General features: G+C 44.5%; 1 protein-coding gene across 6 annotated transcripts in view; it reads right to left on the bottom strand.

The window, feature by feature from the left end:
• Positions 1–952: 952 nt before the first annotated feature.
• Positions 953–18,575, bottom strand: part of LOC144600685 (pre-mRNA 3'-end-processing factor FIP1-like) — a 47,866-nt gene continuing 30,243 nt past the window's right edge. For 2 of the 6 annotated variants that reach the window (XM_078412569.1, XM_078412571.1), the window contains exons 11-16: positions 17,779–17,805; positions 14,113–14,170; positions 10,431–10,489; positions 6,812–7,004; positions 4,217–4,362; positions 953–1,263 (exon numbers count right to left, since the gene is read on the bottom strand). In XM_078412569.1, the coding sequence (XP_078268695.1) occupies positions 1,076–1,263; positions 4,217–4,362; positions 6,812–7,004; positions 10,431–10,489; positions 14,113–14,170; positions 17,779–17,805 (671 nt within the window). In that variant the 3' untranslated portion in view covers positions 953–1,075. The remainder of the gene's footprint in view (positions 1,264–4,216; positions 4,363–6,811; positions 7,005–10,430; positions 10,490–14,112; positions 14,171–17,778; positions 17,806–18,575) is intronic. The other 4 variants (XM_078412572.1, XM_078412574.1, XM_078412570.1 and 1 more) reach the window with 4 other exon arrangements.

The following is an 18,575-nucleotide window of genomic DNA, read 5'->3' as shown; positions in this document are numbered from 1 at the left end:
TAGATTTTTTTCACAGAGGATGTTAGAAGCTGGATTAGTAGAAGTATTTAAGGTGAGGGTGGATGGCTATTTGGCACAGAATAGGATTTGAATGGTACGGTATGTTTGAAAGCCCGGTGGTCTATTCTTTACTTTTAGACTTTAGAGATACAGTGCGGAAACAGGCCCTTCGGCCCACCGAGTCCGCACAGACCAGCAATCACCCTGTACACCCACACTACACACATGGGACTTTTTAAAACAATTTTTACCAAAGCCAATTAATCCACAAACCTGTACATGTCTGGTATACGGGAAGAAACCGAAGCACCCAGAGAAAACCCACCTGGTCACAGGGAGATAGACACAAAAAGCTGGAGTAACTCAGTGGGACAGGCAGCATCACTAGAGAGAAGGAATGGGTGACGCTTCGGGTCGGGACTCTTCTTCAGTCTGGTTAGGGATAAGGGAAACAAGAGATGTAGACGATGATGTAGAGAGATAAAGAACAATGAATGAAAGAATTGCAAATAAAGGGCGAACGTACAAACTCCATACAGACGGCACCCTTTGTCAGAATCAAACCCTGGTCTCTGGCGCTGTAAGGCCGCAGCTCTACCGATGCATCATCGTGCTGCCCTATTCCAGCTCTTATTTTGTGATCGTACATATGCAGGCCCGTTGGTTATTACACAGTTGTATTTTGAACGTAAAATTAAACCAAATCTTCAACATTTAATTATTCAATCAGGTCTATCCGCAAGCTTTTTGAAAGTTACGATTCGATCATTTGAATCAAGACTGTGCTTCATCTGCCCTTTTTCACATTTTTTTCCAAAGTTTGCACTTGCAACAGATTTTCAAATTGAACATATTTAATTTTTTTAGAAAGTTAAATCTGCCTGCTTGGATTTGACATTCCGAGTTGAGAGAATTACGCAAACTATTTAGAAAAAAAGTTTTAATGTTTCTTTTACAAGCACACTTTACAAAAAAAAATCCAAGTGTAGGTACGTAGAAAGGTAGGATCAGGCTCCTCATTGAACTATTGGGCATCAGAGTCCATGGAGTTGTTTTTTCCCCCCCAAAGTTGCATTCACCAAAGCTGCACATCACGAATATGTCCCGATATGGAAACCAGTTCAGCAACTGAGTTATTCCTTTGTCTCTGCCTCAGCCGTTGCAGTACCTTCATCCCCTGCCTCTTTGTCTTCTTTGCTCCGTTTATTCTTCTTGTGTTTGTGACGTCTGTGACTTTCTCCTTCCTCGTTCTCATGCTGTTTGCTGTGAAAGTAAATTACCACCGGTAAATATCTCTTTGTAAGCCAGAGAATTTGGAAATCCAAGATTATCAAATGAGTAGCTATTTGCATGAGGGTGAATTTCAGAATGGGTAAAATGTAGATACAAGGGATTGTGCATGCTGGTTTACAAAAAAAAGACAAAGTGCTGGAGTAACTCAATGGATCAGGCAGCATCTCTGTAGGATATCAGTAGGTGACGTTTCCAGTTGGGGCCCTTCTTCTGGAGAAGGATCCTGTCCTGAACTGTCACCTATTGATGTCCTCCAGAGATGCCGCCTGACCCGCTGAGTTACTCCAGCACTTTGTGTCTTTTGCCATAAGTAAGTGTACCTTTTCATTGGTGGAAGAACCACAAATCCTAGGAAAAAAAGTTTATACTTTCCAAGGCTATTGGATCCAACCAGTTATAACACACAAGAACATTTCCAATCATGTGCAGTGACGACTTCTGAAAAAGTCATAGTGGAAAGCAGTAAAGCTATGACCAATGATTACTTAGGTTAAATATTGCATGTAACTTATGCAATCACCAAGAGCTGAGAAATTAAATTTGGTGATTGATCATTACACAACACAAGGAAACATTATTAATGTTCACACATTTACTGGTTCTAGAATTTCCTCAATTAAGTAAATGGGGAGAGAAAACATTTTTTTTCTCTGAACAACCCATGATTGTAAGCACCCAACACTTTGGGAATTTGAAACAAGATCAACTATTCAGTATATTCTTTGATTGAGCCAGACATTTTCCTGTCAATGCTAGTCCCATGCTGCCTTTGTATGCTGAACTGAAAGAGTTGTTAATGAGAAAATAAATGGGCAAGTCCAGTTAGAGCAAAAGAACGTGCATTTAAACTTTGGGATAATCATCACACTGAGGCTAGGTGTATGAATGCAACCAAGAGGCAACCACATAAAACTATTCTTTCCTTAAAAGCCTGGAGGTGTTCCTGGATTCCATTAAACATTTCACTCTCTGCAACTTCATAGACAAGAACACCACAAGCAATAGGAAGGAATCCTACATGGCACAATGGTGAAAATAGGTTTACTCAATTTGCGGTGTGTTTCGATACGATACGATCAAACTTTATTCATCCCCGGAGGGAAATTGGTCTGCCGGCAGTCACAACGCACCAAGTACACAAAAAACTTGAAATTAAAAGTGAAAACAAAAAGAAAATGACCGTTGGCTGGCTGCCGTGTGCACAGCGCCTTCACAAGAAGAAACCGCCAAACACAGACTTATCCCCTGGGCAGAGGATCCTAAACTGGAGTGCCCTCCCCCTCCCCAGTCCCCCTTTGTTCTCCCAGTCCCTCACGGCAGTACCCCCCCCCCCCCCGCCGGGTCCCCATTGTCTTCCCCTCCCCCCCCCCCCCCACGCTCATTGACTGCGAGGTCCCATCGCCACCGTTGCTCCCGTTGCCGCTGAGGCCCACGTTGCCGCCGAGAGCCCCGTTGCCACTGAGGCTCCACTGCCGCTGCGGCTCCCACTGCAGCTGCTGAGTCTCACGCTGCCGCCACCGAGGCTCCCATTGCCGCCAACGCTGAGGCTCCTTCGGCCCAGGCAGGCTTTGCCTCCCGGCTTCGCTGCAGTCCCCTGGGAGGCCTGTGTGACAAGTCGGGCCTACCGGGGCGCGTTCTGGTCTTTGGCGCCGTGGTTGTTCGGCAGGTGGATCGTGCCCACGCGGCTCCCAGGGCGGGGCACTCCCGCCGCGCGTTTCATTACCTTCGTAGCCACATTCCAAAGATGTACAGGTTTGTACGTAATTTGGCTTGGTGTAAGTGTAAATTATAAACAATAGGTGCAGGAGGAGGCCATTCGGCCCTTCAAGCCATCACCACCATTCAATGTGATCATGGCTGATCATTCTCAATCAGTACCCCGTTCCTGCCTTCTTCCCATACCCCCTGACTCCGCTATCCTTAAGAGCTCTATCTAGCTCTCTCTTGAATGCATTCAGAGAATTGGCCTCCACTGCCTTCTGAGGCAGAGAATTCCACAGATTCACAACTCTCTGACTGAAAAAGTTTTTCCTCATCTCAGTTCTAAATGGCCTACCCCTTATTCTTAAACTGTGGCCCCTTGTTCTGGACTCCCCCAACATTGGGAACATGTTTCCTGCCTCTAACGTGTCCAACCCCTTAATAATCTTATACGTTTCGATAAGATCTCCTCTCATCCTTCTAAATTCCAGTGTATACAAGCCTAGTCGCTCCAGTCTTTCAACATATGGTAGTCCCGCCATCCCGGGAATTAACCTAGTAAACCTACGCTGCACGCTCTCAATAGCAAGAATATCCCAAGAGTCCCAAGTGTGTGCAGGATTGTGTTAATGTACAGGGATTGCTGGTCGGTGCGGACCCGGTGGGCCAAAGGGCCTGTTTCCGCGCTGTATCTCTAAACTAAACTAAACAGCAAAGATCTGGTACCAAGGGTGTCGGTAAATCGGTGGATCTGCACACAGTCCGGTTATCCCGTGTGAGGAAATCCCTCAATTCAGTCATGAATGGCTGATCTGTTATTTTGAGAGTTGTAACCAAAGGTTCTTGAAACCCCAGCCAGTGGAAAAATTATCTAAGCATCTACCCTGGCAAGCCCCCATAGGAAATGTCCATGTCTCAAAGAAATTACCTCTTATACCTCTAACCACAAGTTAATTCTCAGGTGCCAATCCACACCAGGGATCGAACTGGTAATTTTCTTAACGCATGCTGTTTTTTTTTGTGGGAATACAATCACTACAAGCAATTTTCAAACCATAATTAAGCAATCCCTTGAACGTAATCATTAGTGTTCAACTGGATTGCATCTTGACCACATTACCAGAACTGGAGTATGCATTTTGCTGCCAACAATTTAATTGTTACTTGGATAAGAATCACTGTACAAATTCCGCAGAAGTAGAATTTCTGAAGAGGTACACACCGCCTTGATGACTTGTGCTTGCTGTCATCCTTGTCTTTGTGCCGCCTTTCCCTGTGGCGATCTTCTCCGTCTCTACTGCGATCTCTGCTCCGGTGATACTCTCTCTCATAGGTCCGTTCTCTGCTGCACAAACAATATCCGGCATGCTTCATAAACAATTGAAGAGATGCAGAAGTACAAGTTCTCCCATTAGTTGAACTAAAATCCAAATTGATGTGAGCCATGTCATCATGTGCAATTAGATCTGTGTAATTAGTCAAAATGCTCTTGCATCCAACACGGATAATAGCAACAGGGAGATCAGAAATGAATTTTTAAAAACTTAGGTGAAGGAAAATGTCAAATTGTGCGCGATAATTAACAAAAAATAGACGATGTTTATTGGAACTGAACCTGCAGGCGCTCCGACATGGGTTTTCCCCAAGAGCTTCGGTTTTCACCACATCATGGTTAGTAGGTTCATTGTCTTGGTGGAGATGTGAAAAGATTGTCCCTATTGTGTGTACGGTAGCGTTAATGTGCGGGGATCGCTGGTCGGTGCGGGCTCGGTGGGCCTGTTTCCACGCTGCATCCCTAAACTAAACTAAACTAAACTAAACTAATGGGCTATGGCACTAATCTGATAGAATGAAATAAGTACGATTGGTATAATGAATGGTGAGGGAAAGGGTGGGACAGTGTCAGGGGAGTGACAGTAATCTTGGGATCTGGACTATTGAGTTCAAAGCCCTTTATGGCTGCAGGAGAACTTAGACAATAGACAATAGGTGCAGGAGGAGGCCATTCGGCCCTTCGAGCCTGCACCGCCATTCAATATGATCATGGCTGATCATCCAACTCAGTATCCTGTACCTGCCTTTTCTCCATACCCCCTGATCCCTTTAGCCACAAGGGCCACATCTAACTCCCTCTTAAATATAGCCAATGAACTGGCCTCAACTACCTTCTGTGGCAGAGAATTCCACAGATTCACCACTCTCTGTGTGAAAAAAAACGTTCTCATCTCGGTTCTAAAAGACTTCCCCCTTATCCTTAAACTGTGACCCCTTGTTCTGGACTTCCCCAACATCGGGAACAATCTTCCTGCATCTAGCCTGTCCAACCCCTTAAGAATTTTGTAAGTTTCTATAAGATCCCCCCTCAATCTTCTAAATTCCAGCGAGTACAAGCCATTTAGTTTAATTGCCAGGTGTACCGTGGTACAGTGAGAAGCTTTTTTGTTGCGTGCTATCCAGTCAGCGGAAAGACTATACATGATTACAATCAAGGTGTCCACAGTGCAGAAATACAGCTGAGTGCAAGTTTAAAAGAGTGGAGAGATTGTAATGAATGATTGTAGATCCACTTCTGGGACTAGCACGCAGCACGCCCTGGTTTGGGCGCCATCTTGCTTACAGTGTTAGGGCAGTAACAAGAAATAAACGGGTCTCTCTTATACATTCAAAGATCTTTAAAGGTGTGAGCACAGCTAGATATGGTGATGAATGGGATACTTGCCTACATTAGTCAGGACATGGAAAACAAGAGCAGAGAGGTGAGATGGTACAACTTTTGAAAACATTGGTTCGGCCACAATTGGAGCATCCAGCAGTTCTGGTCTCCCAGTAACTGGAACCGTGAAACTGTGGGATTAATTGCTATAACTTGTCTAATTAATAAATGCTCCTCATGGAAGAAAATCTGTTATCCTAACTGATCTGGCCTCCATCTAACCCCAGACCCATCAGTGTGTAGGAAAGAGCTGCAGATGTTGGTCTAAACCGAAGATAGACACAAAAAACTGGAGAAACTCAGCGGGTCAGGCAGCATCTATGGGGAAAACGAGCAGGTGACGTTTTGGGTTGAGACCTTTCAGCAGACTGAGAGTCAGGGCAAAGGGAAAGGAGAGACATAGTGCGGTTCTCTATATGCTCATGGACTGCTACCTAAACTCAGGAGCAATGAGGCAAGGCCAACAAAATATGACATTGTTGATGATGTCAACATCCTACATGCAAACAACATAACATTTACTTATAATAGACCCAAAAAGCTGGAGTAACTCAGCGGGACAGGCAGCATGTCTGCAGAGAAGCAGGGCCGTCTTAACGCATGGGCCTGATGGGCACTTGCCCGGGGGCCCACGAGTATAGGGGCCCCATGCTGATCTGTGTATGTTAAGTGACTTGCAATAAATAAATATTACTTTAAAAATGTAGGTTCAATAAGTGCTTTTTTCGCAACATTTTCGGTCACTAAGTGCTTCTCACAGTGATCTGTAAGTGCTTTTCGCAACAATGTAGCACCCTAAGTCCATCGCTAAGTGCTTTTCGGTAAGTGCTTTTTGCCGGCACGACGGGGGGGGGGGGGGGGCTGGTAGGGAAAGGGGGGTGGGGGAGAGTAACGGTAGGGGCCCCAGTACACTGCTTTGCCCGGGGGCCCATAATGCTGTAAAAACTGCCCTGCAGAGAAGGATTGGGTGACGTTTCAGGTCCCAAAACGTCACCCTTTCCTTCAATCCAGAGATGCTGCCTGTCCCGCTGAGTTACTCCACCTTTTTGTGTCTATCTTCGGTTTAAACCAGCATCTGCAGTTCCTTCCTACAAATTTACTTACTTATATTCGGCCGTCGGGGTTGGGCCTCGATCTCGTTCACGGTTTCTGTCTCGATCGGGCTCGCGTTCTCGCTCGCGCTCGCGTTCTCTACGTGGCCCTTTGTACTCCCAGTGGCTATTGGTACTTTTATCCACCGTGCTTATCCAGGGTGCCTGGGTTGTGGTGACTGCTGGATATACAATTAAACCAGCTTCTGGAAAATAAATGTCAGGAAAACAAAGTGGATGTTAGCAGCAAGATTCTGGAAACAGAGAAGGAAATTCAGTTGCAACAAACAGTTTTACAATAATACGTTGAAAAATAGGCAATGTAAACTTGAAAAATGGTGAAATTAAAATGCAATGTTTTAGTTTATCTTATCGAAAAGTATAAGATTATTAAGGGGTTGGACACGTTAGAGGCAGGAAACATGTTCCCAATGTTGGGGGAGTCCAGAACAAGGGGCCACAGTTTAAGAATAAGGGGTAGGCCATTTAGAACTGAGATGAGGAAAAACTTTTTCAGTCAGAGAGTTGTGAATCTGTGGAATTCTCTGCCTCAGAAGGCAGTGGAGGCCAATTCTCTGAATGCATTCAAGAGAGAGCTGGATAGAGCTCTTAAGGATAGTGGAGTCAGGGGGTATGGGGAGAAGGCAGGAACGGGGTAGTGATTGAGAACGATCAGCCATGATCACATTGAATGGCGGTGCTGTCTCGAAGGGCCGAATGGCCTCCTCCTGCACCTATTGTCTATTGTCTATTGTCTATTTACTGACGAGGCATGGAACTGAAATTCATTTCTTTTACACATTTGGAAATTAGTCAATAACCAAGCATCACATTAAAGTGGTGGAGATTAATGGAGAACAAGGGTGAATCCATTACATTCTTCTCAGATTCCTCCAACCTTCTCTTTAAGTCAGTCACTACTGACATGACAAATGGTAAATCCTAGATTACTCCATGTACAGAGCGGCCCTTCAAGCCACCGAGTTCGCAACGACCAGCGATTCTTGCACATTAACACAACCCTACACACACTAGGGACAATTTACACTTATACCTAGTATACAAACCCAAGCCAATTAATCTACAAACCTGTACGTCTTTGGAGTGTGGGAGGAAACCGAAGATCTCGGAGAAAATCCACGCAGTCACGGGGAGAACGTACAAACTCCGTTCAGACAGCTGCAAGCGCTGTAAGGCAGCAACTCTACCGCCGTGCCACCATTTTGTTCTGATTGATATTATGTTTATGAATATATATTGTTGCAGCTTTATTTGCCATCGTATCTTGTTTTCTGCTGGTTGTTCTGTTGTCCTTAATAGACTTACAGAATACCTTTAGATTTACCATAATCCTGTCTTCCAGTGATTTTTTTTATGACCCTCCTAGCCTTTGTAATTTCCCTTTTAACCCGCTCCCTACACTTTTTATACTATTGACAGACATTTCCTGTCATTAATTCCCTACGTTCTATATGCTTCCTTCTTTCTTTTTATTCCTTGGCATCTAGAGTTCCTCACACTTACTATCCCTGGCTTTTAACTTTAACACATATTGGTCTGGAAATTCCTGCTGCATCTCCTTTGAATGTATCCAACTGTGCAGATATATAGACTTACTTGCAAGTGGAGGCTCCCAATCTATCTTTCCCAGCTCCTGCCTTAGGTTAATGAGTGGACTTCTCTCCGGTCTATTTGTCTTCCCATTGCCCATCAGCTTAATTCTGCATTCCACTCCCACATTGATAGTTTAGTTTCGAGATACAGAGAGGAAATAGGCCCTTCGGCCCACCGAGTCCGCGCAGACCAGCGATCCCTGCAAACGAACATCATCCTACATACACGAGGGACAATTTACAAACTTTACCAATCCAATTACCCAGCAAATCTGTACGTCTTTTGGAGTGTGGTAGGAAACGGGAGCTCCCGGAGAAAACCCACGCAGGTCATGGGGAGTACATACAAACCGTACAGACAGCACCCATAGTCAGGATTGAAACGGATCCTTGGCGCTGTAAGGCAGTAGCTGTACCGCTGCGCCACCGTGCCGCCCTACTTGATAGACAATAGACAATAGGTGCAGGAGTAGGCCATTCAGCCCTTCGAGCCAGCACCGCCATTCAATGCGATCATGGCTGATCACTCTCAATCAGTACCCCAATATCAATAGTCAATAGTCGTTTATTTGTCACATACACATAAATGTGTAGTGAAATGAAACATTACCCGTTCCTGCCTTCTCCCCATACCCCCTCACTCCGCTATCCTTAAGAGCTCTATCCAGCTCTCTCTTGAAAGCATCCAACGAATTGGCCTCCACTGCCTTCTGAGGCAGAGAATTCCACACCTTCACCACTCTCTGACTGAAAAAGTTCTTCTTCATCTCCGTTCTAAATGGCCTACCCCTTATTCTTAAACTGTGGCCCCTTGTTCTGGACTCCCCCAACATTGGGAACATGTTTCCTGCCTCTAATGTGTCCAATCCCCTAATTATCTTATATGTTTCAATAAGATCCCCCCTCATCCTTCTAAATTCCAGTGTATACAAGCCCAATCGCTCCAGCCTTTCAACATACGACAGTCCCGCCATTCCGGGAATTAACCTAGTGAACCTACGCTGCACGCCCTCCATAGCAAGAATATCCTTCCTCAAATTTGGAGACCAAAACTGCACACAGTACTCCAGGTGCGGTCTCACCAGGGCCCGGTACAACTGTAGAAGGACCTCTTTGCTCCTATACTCAACTCCTGCATGCTTCCTTTCATTGACTGATGCACTAGGACACCCAGATCTCATTGAACTCCCCCTCCTCCTAACTTGACACCATTCAGATAATAATCTGCCTTTCTATTCTTACTTCCAAAGTGAATAACCTCACACTTATCTACATTAAACTGCATCTGCCATGTATCCGCCCACTCACACAACCTGTCCAAGTCACCCTGCAGCCTTATTGCATCTTCCTCACAATTCACACTACCCCCCAGCTTAGTATCATCTGCAAATTTGCTAATGGTACTTTTAATCCCTTCGTCTAAGTCATTAATGTATATCGTAAATAGCTGGGGTCCCAGCACCGAACCTTGCGGTACCCCACTGGTCACTGCCTCCCATTCCGAAAGGGACCCATTTATCCCCACTCTTTGCTTTCTGTCTGTCAACCAATTTTCTATCCATGTCAGTACCCTACCCCCAATACCATGTGCCCTAATTTTGCCCACTAATCTCCTACGTGGGACCTTGTCGAAGGCTTTCTGAAAGTCGAGGTACACCACATCCACTGACTCTCCCCTGTCAATTTTCCTAGTTACATCCTCAAAAAATTCCAGTAGATTTGTCAAGCATGATTTCCCCTTCGTAAATCGGCAGCAATCTGCATTACTTTGGTTTTCCAGGCACTGTTGTACTCGGCATTTCTTAATTCCAGAATTGTTAGTCTTGAGGCCTCATTCCTCTTACCTATTTACATCTCTTGATTAACAAGCCTTTACCACTCAATTTCTGAGACAGCAACAACAACAACACTTATGTCACCTGAGTTCTCTTGGTCTGCTCCCCATCAAAGATATTCCCTCTACTTGATAAATATCATACTTATATAAAGATATATCTTATAGAATTGATGAGCAATTACCTGTAGGATTAAAGGGAAAGAGAGGGGGTGGCCTGTTGTCAAAGCCTGGAGGTAGAGCACTGTGCGAGCAGGAAATATAAATTAGGCACAAAATTATTTTCACACGGTATGTCATTTTATTACCATTACACCCTTCATGCAAATTAAAATATAAATAGATATCCAAGTGAAATTGACTTATTATCAGAGCATCGCGAAATACAAAGATATGTTCAGAAAGGTACAATTCTGTTTAACGTTTAAAAGGAATTTGAGTTTACAGCACCCTTAAATTCAAATCAACATTTTAATTTTTCCTTGTGTTACACACCGATTAGATTGAATTTCATCTTGGAATTTGAAATAGTTTTCTGTTCTTAAATTTCACACAGTTTGAAATTATTTTTTTTAACTTTAAATTTACAGATAACCAATGCTGGATATAGCAAATGTCAAATAAAACTACTGCCACTGAAGAGAATAAATAGTCAATCACCCCACTTCTACTCGTTTGCTCATATCGTGTCTACTAACCTGGTTAAACCATCTCCATTCAGTACAGTAAATATTCCTTTAAAGCACGGTGGCGCAGCGGTAGAGTTGCTGCCTTATCGCTCCAGTGACCCAGGTTTGATCTGGACTACGGATGCTGTCTGTATGGAGTTTGCATGTTCGCCCTATGATCGTGCGGGGGGTTTTTCCGGGTGCTCCAGTTCCCTCCCACGTTCCAAAGATGTACAGGTGTGTAGGTTAATTGGTTTCGGTAACGATTGTAAATTGCCTCTGTTGTGTAGGGTAGTGCTAGTGTACGGCGCGGACTCGGTGGGCTGATCCACCTGTTTCCACACTATATCTCTAAAGTCACAGCTTTTATTCTGCAATGTCATCACTGGGAGACAAATAAGCTCCCAGATTGGCAACTCTGTACATGGATCCTCTCTGATCATCCAATGCAGATCTTTCTTTGTTGCTCCTTCCACTAATGTAGGGGGGGGGGGCAGGGGTGAGAATTGAGATTGATCAAATTGTTCATGTGAGCCTGAACCCATTGAATGGGCCGAATGGCCTCTTTAGACAATAGGGGCAGGAGGAGGCCATTCGGCCCTTTGAGCCAGCATCGCCATTCAAAGGGATCATGGCTGATCATTCTCAATCAGTACCCCGTTCCTGCCTTCTCCCCATACCCCCTGACTCCGCTATCCTTAAGAGCTCTATCCAGCTCTCTGTTGAATGCATTTAGAGAATTAGCCTCCACTGCCTTCTGAGGCAGAGAATTCCACAGATTCACAACTCTCTGACTGAAAAAGTTTTTCCTCATCTCAGTTCCAAATGGCCGACCCCTTTCTGTGATAGCCTCTCTGGGAGGTGCATTAGTCATTCAGATATTAAAATAAACATCTGAAATCTCGTAACAGTCATTCTATTTTTAAGCGGTTTGCCCGAGTCAAAGAGCAAAGTGAGTGAGGGCCAGAAGAGCAACTCCTACAACACCAACAAGCTATCCAATCACCGCTCCTACCACATTAATGGACGGAACAGGTGTAGTCGGATATGGGCCAAACGCAGACAGGTGGGACTAGTGTAGGTCAGTGTGAGTAAGTTGGGCCAAAGGGCCTGTTCCCACACTGTGTGGCTCCATGACTATGACACAGTCTGCAAGCCTTCCACTCGCCTCCTTCCTCCACAATTGGAACGGTGCTGTGGTCTAGCACAGCAGTGGTCTATAGAGACCCCAAGCCTCCGAGGACCACAGGGGTCCAGGAGTGGAGGGCCACCGAGAACTAAGAGGGGGACGGGGGACCAGGCCTGGGGGGCCGTCGACAACTAAAGGGGGGGGGAAGGGGAGGACAACTGGGGCAAAAAAGTGTAACTTTTAGCGTAACTTGTCAACGCCTGTTTTGTAACTATGCCTAGGTATCCAAAACAAAGCACCTCACTCTGACTTATCACATCACAACATCAAAAGACAATAAAAGTATCTCAATCTGAATGTTCCCACTCACTTCTCTCAGTCCAGCATGGTTAATCAGGCATAATCTCGGATCAGTGCTCAGTATTCTATTTTCTACAGTAGAAGGGCTGGCCTGTTCCGCCTCGCTTGCATCCTTTTGGTTATTTTCGCAGTGAACTTTCTTTGCACCTTTAGTTTGGAAATACAGCGTGGAAACAGGCCCTTCGGCCCGAGTCCGCGCGAACCAACGATCTCCATGCGCTAGTACTACCCGACACACTAGGGACAATTTATAATCTTTACCAAAGTCGATTAACCTACTAACCTACTAACGTCTTTGGAGCGTGGGAGGAAAGCGGAGCATCTGGAGAAAACCCACGCGGTCATGTGGAGAACGTATGGAAAGCACCCGTAGTCAGGATCAAATCCGGGTCTCTGGCACAGTAAGGCAGCAACTCTACCACTGCGCTACTGTCTAGCAACTGTTACTACACCTATCAACTATTGTTTAGTGATTAGTGCTTATGTATCCCTAGATTCTCTATATGCTCAGTCCACCTTAACTTCTGTACATCGGCGAGACCAAGCGCAGGCTCGGCGATCGTTTCGCTGAACACCTCCGCTCAGTCTGCCTTAACCTACCTGATCTCCCCCTCCCATTCCCAATCAGACCTTTCTGTCCTGGGCCTCCTCCATTGTCAGAGTGAGGCCCAGCGCAAATTGGAGGAACAGCACCTCATATTTCACTTGGGTAGCTTACACCCCAGCGGTGTGAACATTGACCTCTAACTTCAAATAGTCCTTGCTTTCCCTCTCTCTCCATCCCCTCCCTCTTCCGAGTTCTCCCACCAGTCTTACTGTCTCCGACTATATTCTATCTCTGTCCCGCCCACTCCCCTGACATCAGTCTGAAGAAGGGTCTCGGCCCGAAACGTCACCCATTTCTTCTCCCTAGAGATGCTGCCTGTCCCGCTGAGTTACTCCAGCATTTTGTGTCTACCCTAGATTCCCTGAGCTGCTGAATTTCAAACTGAGGGGAGATTCTTCCCTGTGAACAGAGATTGTTAGGTGAAATGAACAATTAGTATCTTATATGCGGCAAGTGGAATGGAGGGATCTAAAAAGAATAAATCTCTCTAAAGTGGGGCTCATTGTCGTGTAGGGCAATCAAGGCTATTATCCAAATCATTGCAAAATCATCCTTCTTACAAAATAAACCACCCAAGGATGTTTATTAATTGGCTGAATCGTTCTTCGTGCTGAAATAAACCATCTCAGGACAAGTTTATTGATTTCCCTTGTGTCCCATTCAACCTTCAGTATTATTAACATCCCGGTTTAGTGCTAACTGCAAATTTTGAAATTGCACTCCTGGTTCCAGAGTATTTATATAAAATATGATGATCCTCGTGACAATTTCTGTGGAAAGCACTAATACCATTTACTAGTCTGAGTGGTTTACTCTGAATCTTGCTCTCCTGTTTTCTGTTTTGTAGCAAGCTTGCTATTCAATTAATTAACAGCCCTCAAGTGCACATTTTAACCTTATTCACGTTAAAATCTAAAAATTTCTGCTCTGATAACAGCCAGGATTCAAACACAAGCATGGTACTGAATGGATGGTGCTGCAGAAGGTATCTGAAATGTGAACGTGATGATCTGAATGCAAAGAATTTCTTTCACCACACTGCAGTGTTTTTCTTTCTCCACTCTGACTAACACAAGACACACGTGAGACAGATTTGATCTTACCCGTCCACATTGGGCAGCAGTAAAGCTGGAGGGGGCACAGTTGGTGGTGGAAATAACCCTGCAAGAAGAAAGCAAGTTCATTTTACAAAGTCAAACAAAATCTAGAAAAAATATAATTTCATGATTAAACAATGATTCATAAAAACTACAAAGTTTGTTGTAAGGCAGCGTGGCTTACAGGGTTCACGTTATATCTCTAACAGTTTGATGACAACTATTCCATACATTGCAGTTCTCCAATCTGGTTTGATTGGTTACTGTCAAGCAAGCACAGAAGTGACTGTTTCTACGATAGTTTCGACATTTATCTTGCCACTGCAGAGCAGTAAAGAATAGAAAAGTACACGATTTGATCCCTGATCTGTGCTGAGTTGGTAGATCTCAGAGTGGGCATTAATAAGAGTTTTAAAGTGACCTCAACATATTACATTAAAAAGGAAAACATGAACATAATTCTTGAAAATGTTGTAAAGAAATAATGCAGAGGTTGCAGGATCAATTTATTCCAAAGAGGTGGAAAGACTCTAAGGGGAGTAAGAGACACCTGTGGCTGACGAGGGAAGTCAGGGACAGCATAAAAATTAAGGAGAGGAAGTATAACATAGCAAAGAAGAGTGGGAAGACAGGGGATTGGGACTCTTTTAAAGAGCAACAAAAGTTAACTAAAAAGGCAATACGGGGAGAAAAGATGAGGTACGAGGGTAAACTAGCCAATAATATAAAGGAGGATAGCAAAAGTTTTTTTAGGTACGTGAAGAGGAAAAAAATAGTCAAGGCAAATGTGGGTCCCTTGAAGACAGAAGCAGGGGAATTTATTATGGGGAACAAAGAAATGGCAGACGAATTAAACCGTTACTTTGGATCTGTCTTCACTGAGGAAGATACACACAATCTCCCAAATGTTCTAGGGGCCGGAGAACCTAGGGTGATGGAGGAACTGAAGGAAATCCACATTAGGCAGGAAATGGTTTTGGGTAGACTGATGGGACTGAAGGCTGATAAATCCCCAGGGCCTGATGGTCTGCATCCCAGAGTACTTAAGGAGGTGGCTCTAGAAATAGTGGAAGCATTGGAGATCATTTTTCAATGTTCTATAGATTCAGGATCAGTTCCTGTGGATTGGAGGATAGCAAATGTTATCCCACTTTTTAAGAAAGGAGGGAGAGAGAAAACGGGTAATTATAGACCAGTTAGTCTGACATCAGTGGTGGGGAAGATGCTGGAGTCAATTATAAAAGACGAAATTGCTGAGCATTTGGATAGCAGTAACGGGATCATTCCGAGTCAGCATGGATTTACGAAGGGGAAATCATGCTTGACAAATCTACTGGAATTTTTTGAGGATGTAACTAGGAAAATTGACAAGGGAGAGTCAGTGGATGTGGTGTACCTCGACTTTCAGAAAGCCTTCGACAAGGTCCCACATAGGAGATTAGTGGGCAAAATTAGGGCACATGGTATTGGGGGTAGGGTACTGACATGGATAGAAAATTGGTTGACAGACAGAAAGCAAAGAGTGGGGATAAATGGGTCCCTTTCGGAATGGCAGGCAGTGACCAGTGGGGTACCGCAAGGTTCGGTGCTGGGACCCCAGCTATTTACGATATACATTAATGACTTAGACGAAGGGATTAAAAGTACCATTAGCAAATTTGCAGATGATACTAAGTTGGGGGGTAGTGTGAATTGTGAGGAAGATGCAATAAGGCTGCAGGGTGACTTGGACAGGTTGTGTGAGTGGGCGGATACATGGCAGATGCAGTTTAATGTAGATAAGTGTGAGGTTATTCACTTTGGAAGCAAGAATAGAAAGTCAGATTATTATCTGAATGGTGTCAAGTTAGGAGGAGGGGGAGTTCAACGAGATCTGGGTGTCCTAGTGCATCAGTCAATGAAAGGAAGCATGCAGGTACAGCAGGCAGTGAAGAAAGCCAATGGAATGTTGGCCTTCGTAACAAGAGGAGTTGAGTATAGGAGCAAAGAGGTCCTTCTACAGTTGTACCGGGCCCTGGTGAGACCGCACCTGGAGTACTGTGTGCAGTTTTGGTCTCCAAATTTGAGGAAGGATATTCTTGCTATGGAGGGCGTGCAGCGTAGGTTCACTAGGTTAATTCCCGGAATGGCGGGACTGTCGTATGTTGAAAGGCTGGAGCGATTGGGCTTGTATACACTGGAATTTAGAAGGATGAGGGGGGATCTTATTGAAACATATAAGATAATTAGGGGATTGGACACATTAGAGGCAGATAACATGTTCCCAATGTTGGGGGAGTCCAGAACAAGGGGCCACAGTTTAAGAATAAGGAGTAGGCCATTTAGAACGGAGATGAGGAAGAACTTTTTCAGTCAGAGGGTGGTGAAGGTGTGGAATTCTCTGCCTCAGAAGGCAGTGGAGGCCAGTTCGTTGGATGCTTTCAAGAGAGAGCTGGATAGAGCTCTTAAGGATAGCGGAGTGAGGGGGTATGGGGAGAAGGCAGGAACGGGGTACTGATTGAGAGTGATCAGCCATGATCGCATTGAATGGCGGTGCTGGCTCGAAGGGCTGAATGGCCTACTCCTGCACCTATTGTCTATTGTCTATTGTCTATTGTCCATTGCTACTTCTGTATTGCCATTAGGTCTTAGAAATAGCTACTCTGTTTCTACACAAACAACAGACAAACACCATTCACTAGTAGGAAGGAACTGCAGTTGCTGGTTTACCCAGAAGATCGACACAGAATGCTGGTGTTACTCAGCAGGTCAGGCAACATCTCTGGAGAATAGGATTAGGTGATGTTTTGCGTCAAAACTTTTCTTCAGACTGAGAACCCTCAATCTGAGTCTGAAGAAGGGTTTCGACTTGAAACGTCACCCATTCCTTTTCTCCAGAGATGTTGCCAGACATGCTAAGTAACTCCAGCATTCTGTGTCAACCATTTGTACTACAATAAGCAATGACCTTATCCAGACTATTTCAGGGAATACTTCAAGAGGCAAGTGCATCTGTATCATCCATTTACATTATGTTCAAGTCAAACAAAAAAAAGAATTTTGCATTTGTGGGTTTTAAATAAGCTCAAGCATAGTTTTTGCCTGCTGGTAAAATTTCTTCAGTTAGAAGATTACTTCATCAGATATTTAAAGGTGATTCCATACAAAAATACTACATACTTATCATTTTGTCAACTGTGAGATGATCTCTACAGTATTACTTGTAATATTTGTGAGAATGAATTTGAGGAAATGAGTAGTGGGTGTATGGAACAAGCTGCCAGAGGAGGTTGCTGAGGCTGGGACAGGTACATGGATAGGACAGGTTTGGAGGGATATGGACCAAGCGCAGGCGGATGGGACTAGTGTCGATGGGACAAGTTGTCCGGCGTGGGCAAGTGGGGCCCGTTTCCACACTGTATCACTCTATGACTCTAACGACTGCATTATTACTCCAGAATGGAATACAATAGAATACTTTATGGTCGCATGTGACAACGCACAGTGAAATTCTTTGCTTGCATACCCAAGGTATGCAAAGAGCAGCCACCTAAGCCGCAGAACAGAGCTCAGTGGAAAAATCGCCGAATGCAACAAAATCATTTCATGAGAATAATCAACCTCAGAGTAAATCCTTTGAGAAAAGCAAATGCATTTCCCACAGTAGTACATATACATTGAATGCAGGATTACCTGGTAGCGATCCAGGTGGGGGCATTCCTGCAAAATACAAGAGGTTTCACTTAGTACAAACCAACTGCAGAAGACCATTCGCTGACTCATAGCATTCATTTTAATTGATAAAAAGCAAATACTTCAATGACATAGAAAATAGGTAAAAGGAGGAGGCCATTTGGCCCTTTGAGCCAGCACTGCATTACCTTGAAGAGAGGTTCCTTCTGAACCATCCCAAGGCAGTAAAGACAAATATATTTAACCTAGTGATAATAGACAATAGACAATATACAATAGGTGCAGGAGTAGGCCATACGGCCCTTCGAGCCAGCACCACCATTCAATGTGATCATGGCTGATCATTCTCAATCAGTACCCCGTTCCTGCCTTCTCCCCATACCCCCTGACTCCGCTATCCTTAAGAGCTCTATCTAGCTCTCTCTTGAATTCATTCAGAGAATTGGCCTCCACTGCCTTCTGAGGCAGTGAATTCCACAGATTTACAACTCTTTGAGTGAAAAAGCTTTTCCTCATCTCCGTTCTAAATGGCCTACCCCTTATTCTTAAACTGTGGCCCCTGGTTCTGGACTCCCCCAACATTGGGAACATGTTTCCTGCCTCTAACGTGTCCAACCCCTTAATAATATTATATGTTTCGATAAGATCCCCTCTCATCCTTCTAAATTCAAGTGTATACAAGCCTAGCCGCTCCAGTCTTTCAACATATGACAGTCCCGCCATTCCGGGAATTAACCTAGTAAACCTATGCTGCATGCCCTCAATAGCAAGAATATCCTTCCTCAAATTTGGAGACC

This window comes from Rhinoraja longicauda, chromosome 15 (assembly GCF_053455715.1).
Source record: "Rhinoraja longicauda isolate Sanriku21f chromosome 15, sRhiLon1.1, whole genome shotgun sequence".
Classification (NCBI taxonomy): domain Eukaryota; kingdom Metazoa; phylum Chordata; class Chondrichthyes; order Rajiformes; family Arhynchobatidae; genus Rhinoraja; species Rhinoraja longicauda.
Note: the sequence above shows the minus strand (reverse complement) of the source record. Positions and strands in the feature narration are given on the sequence as shown.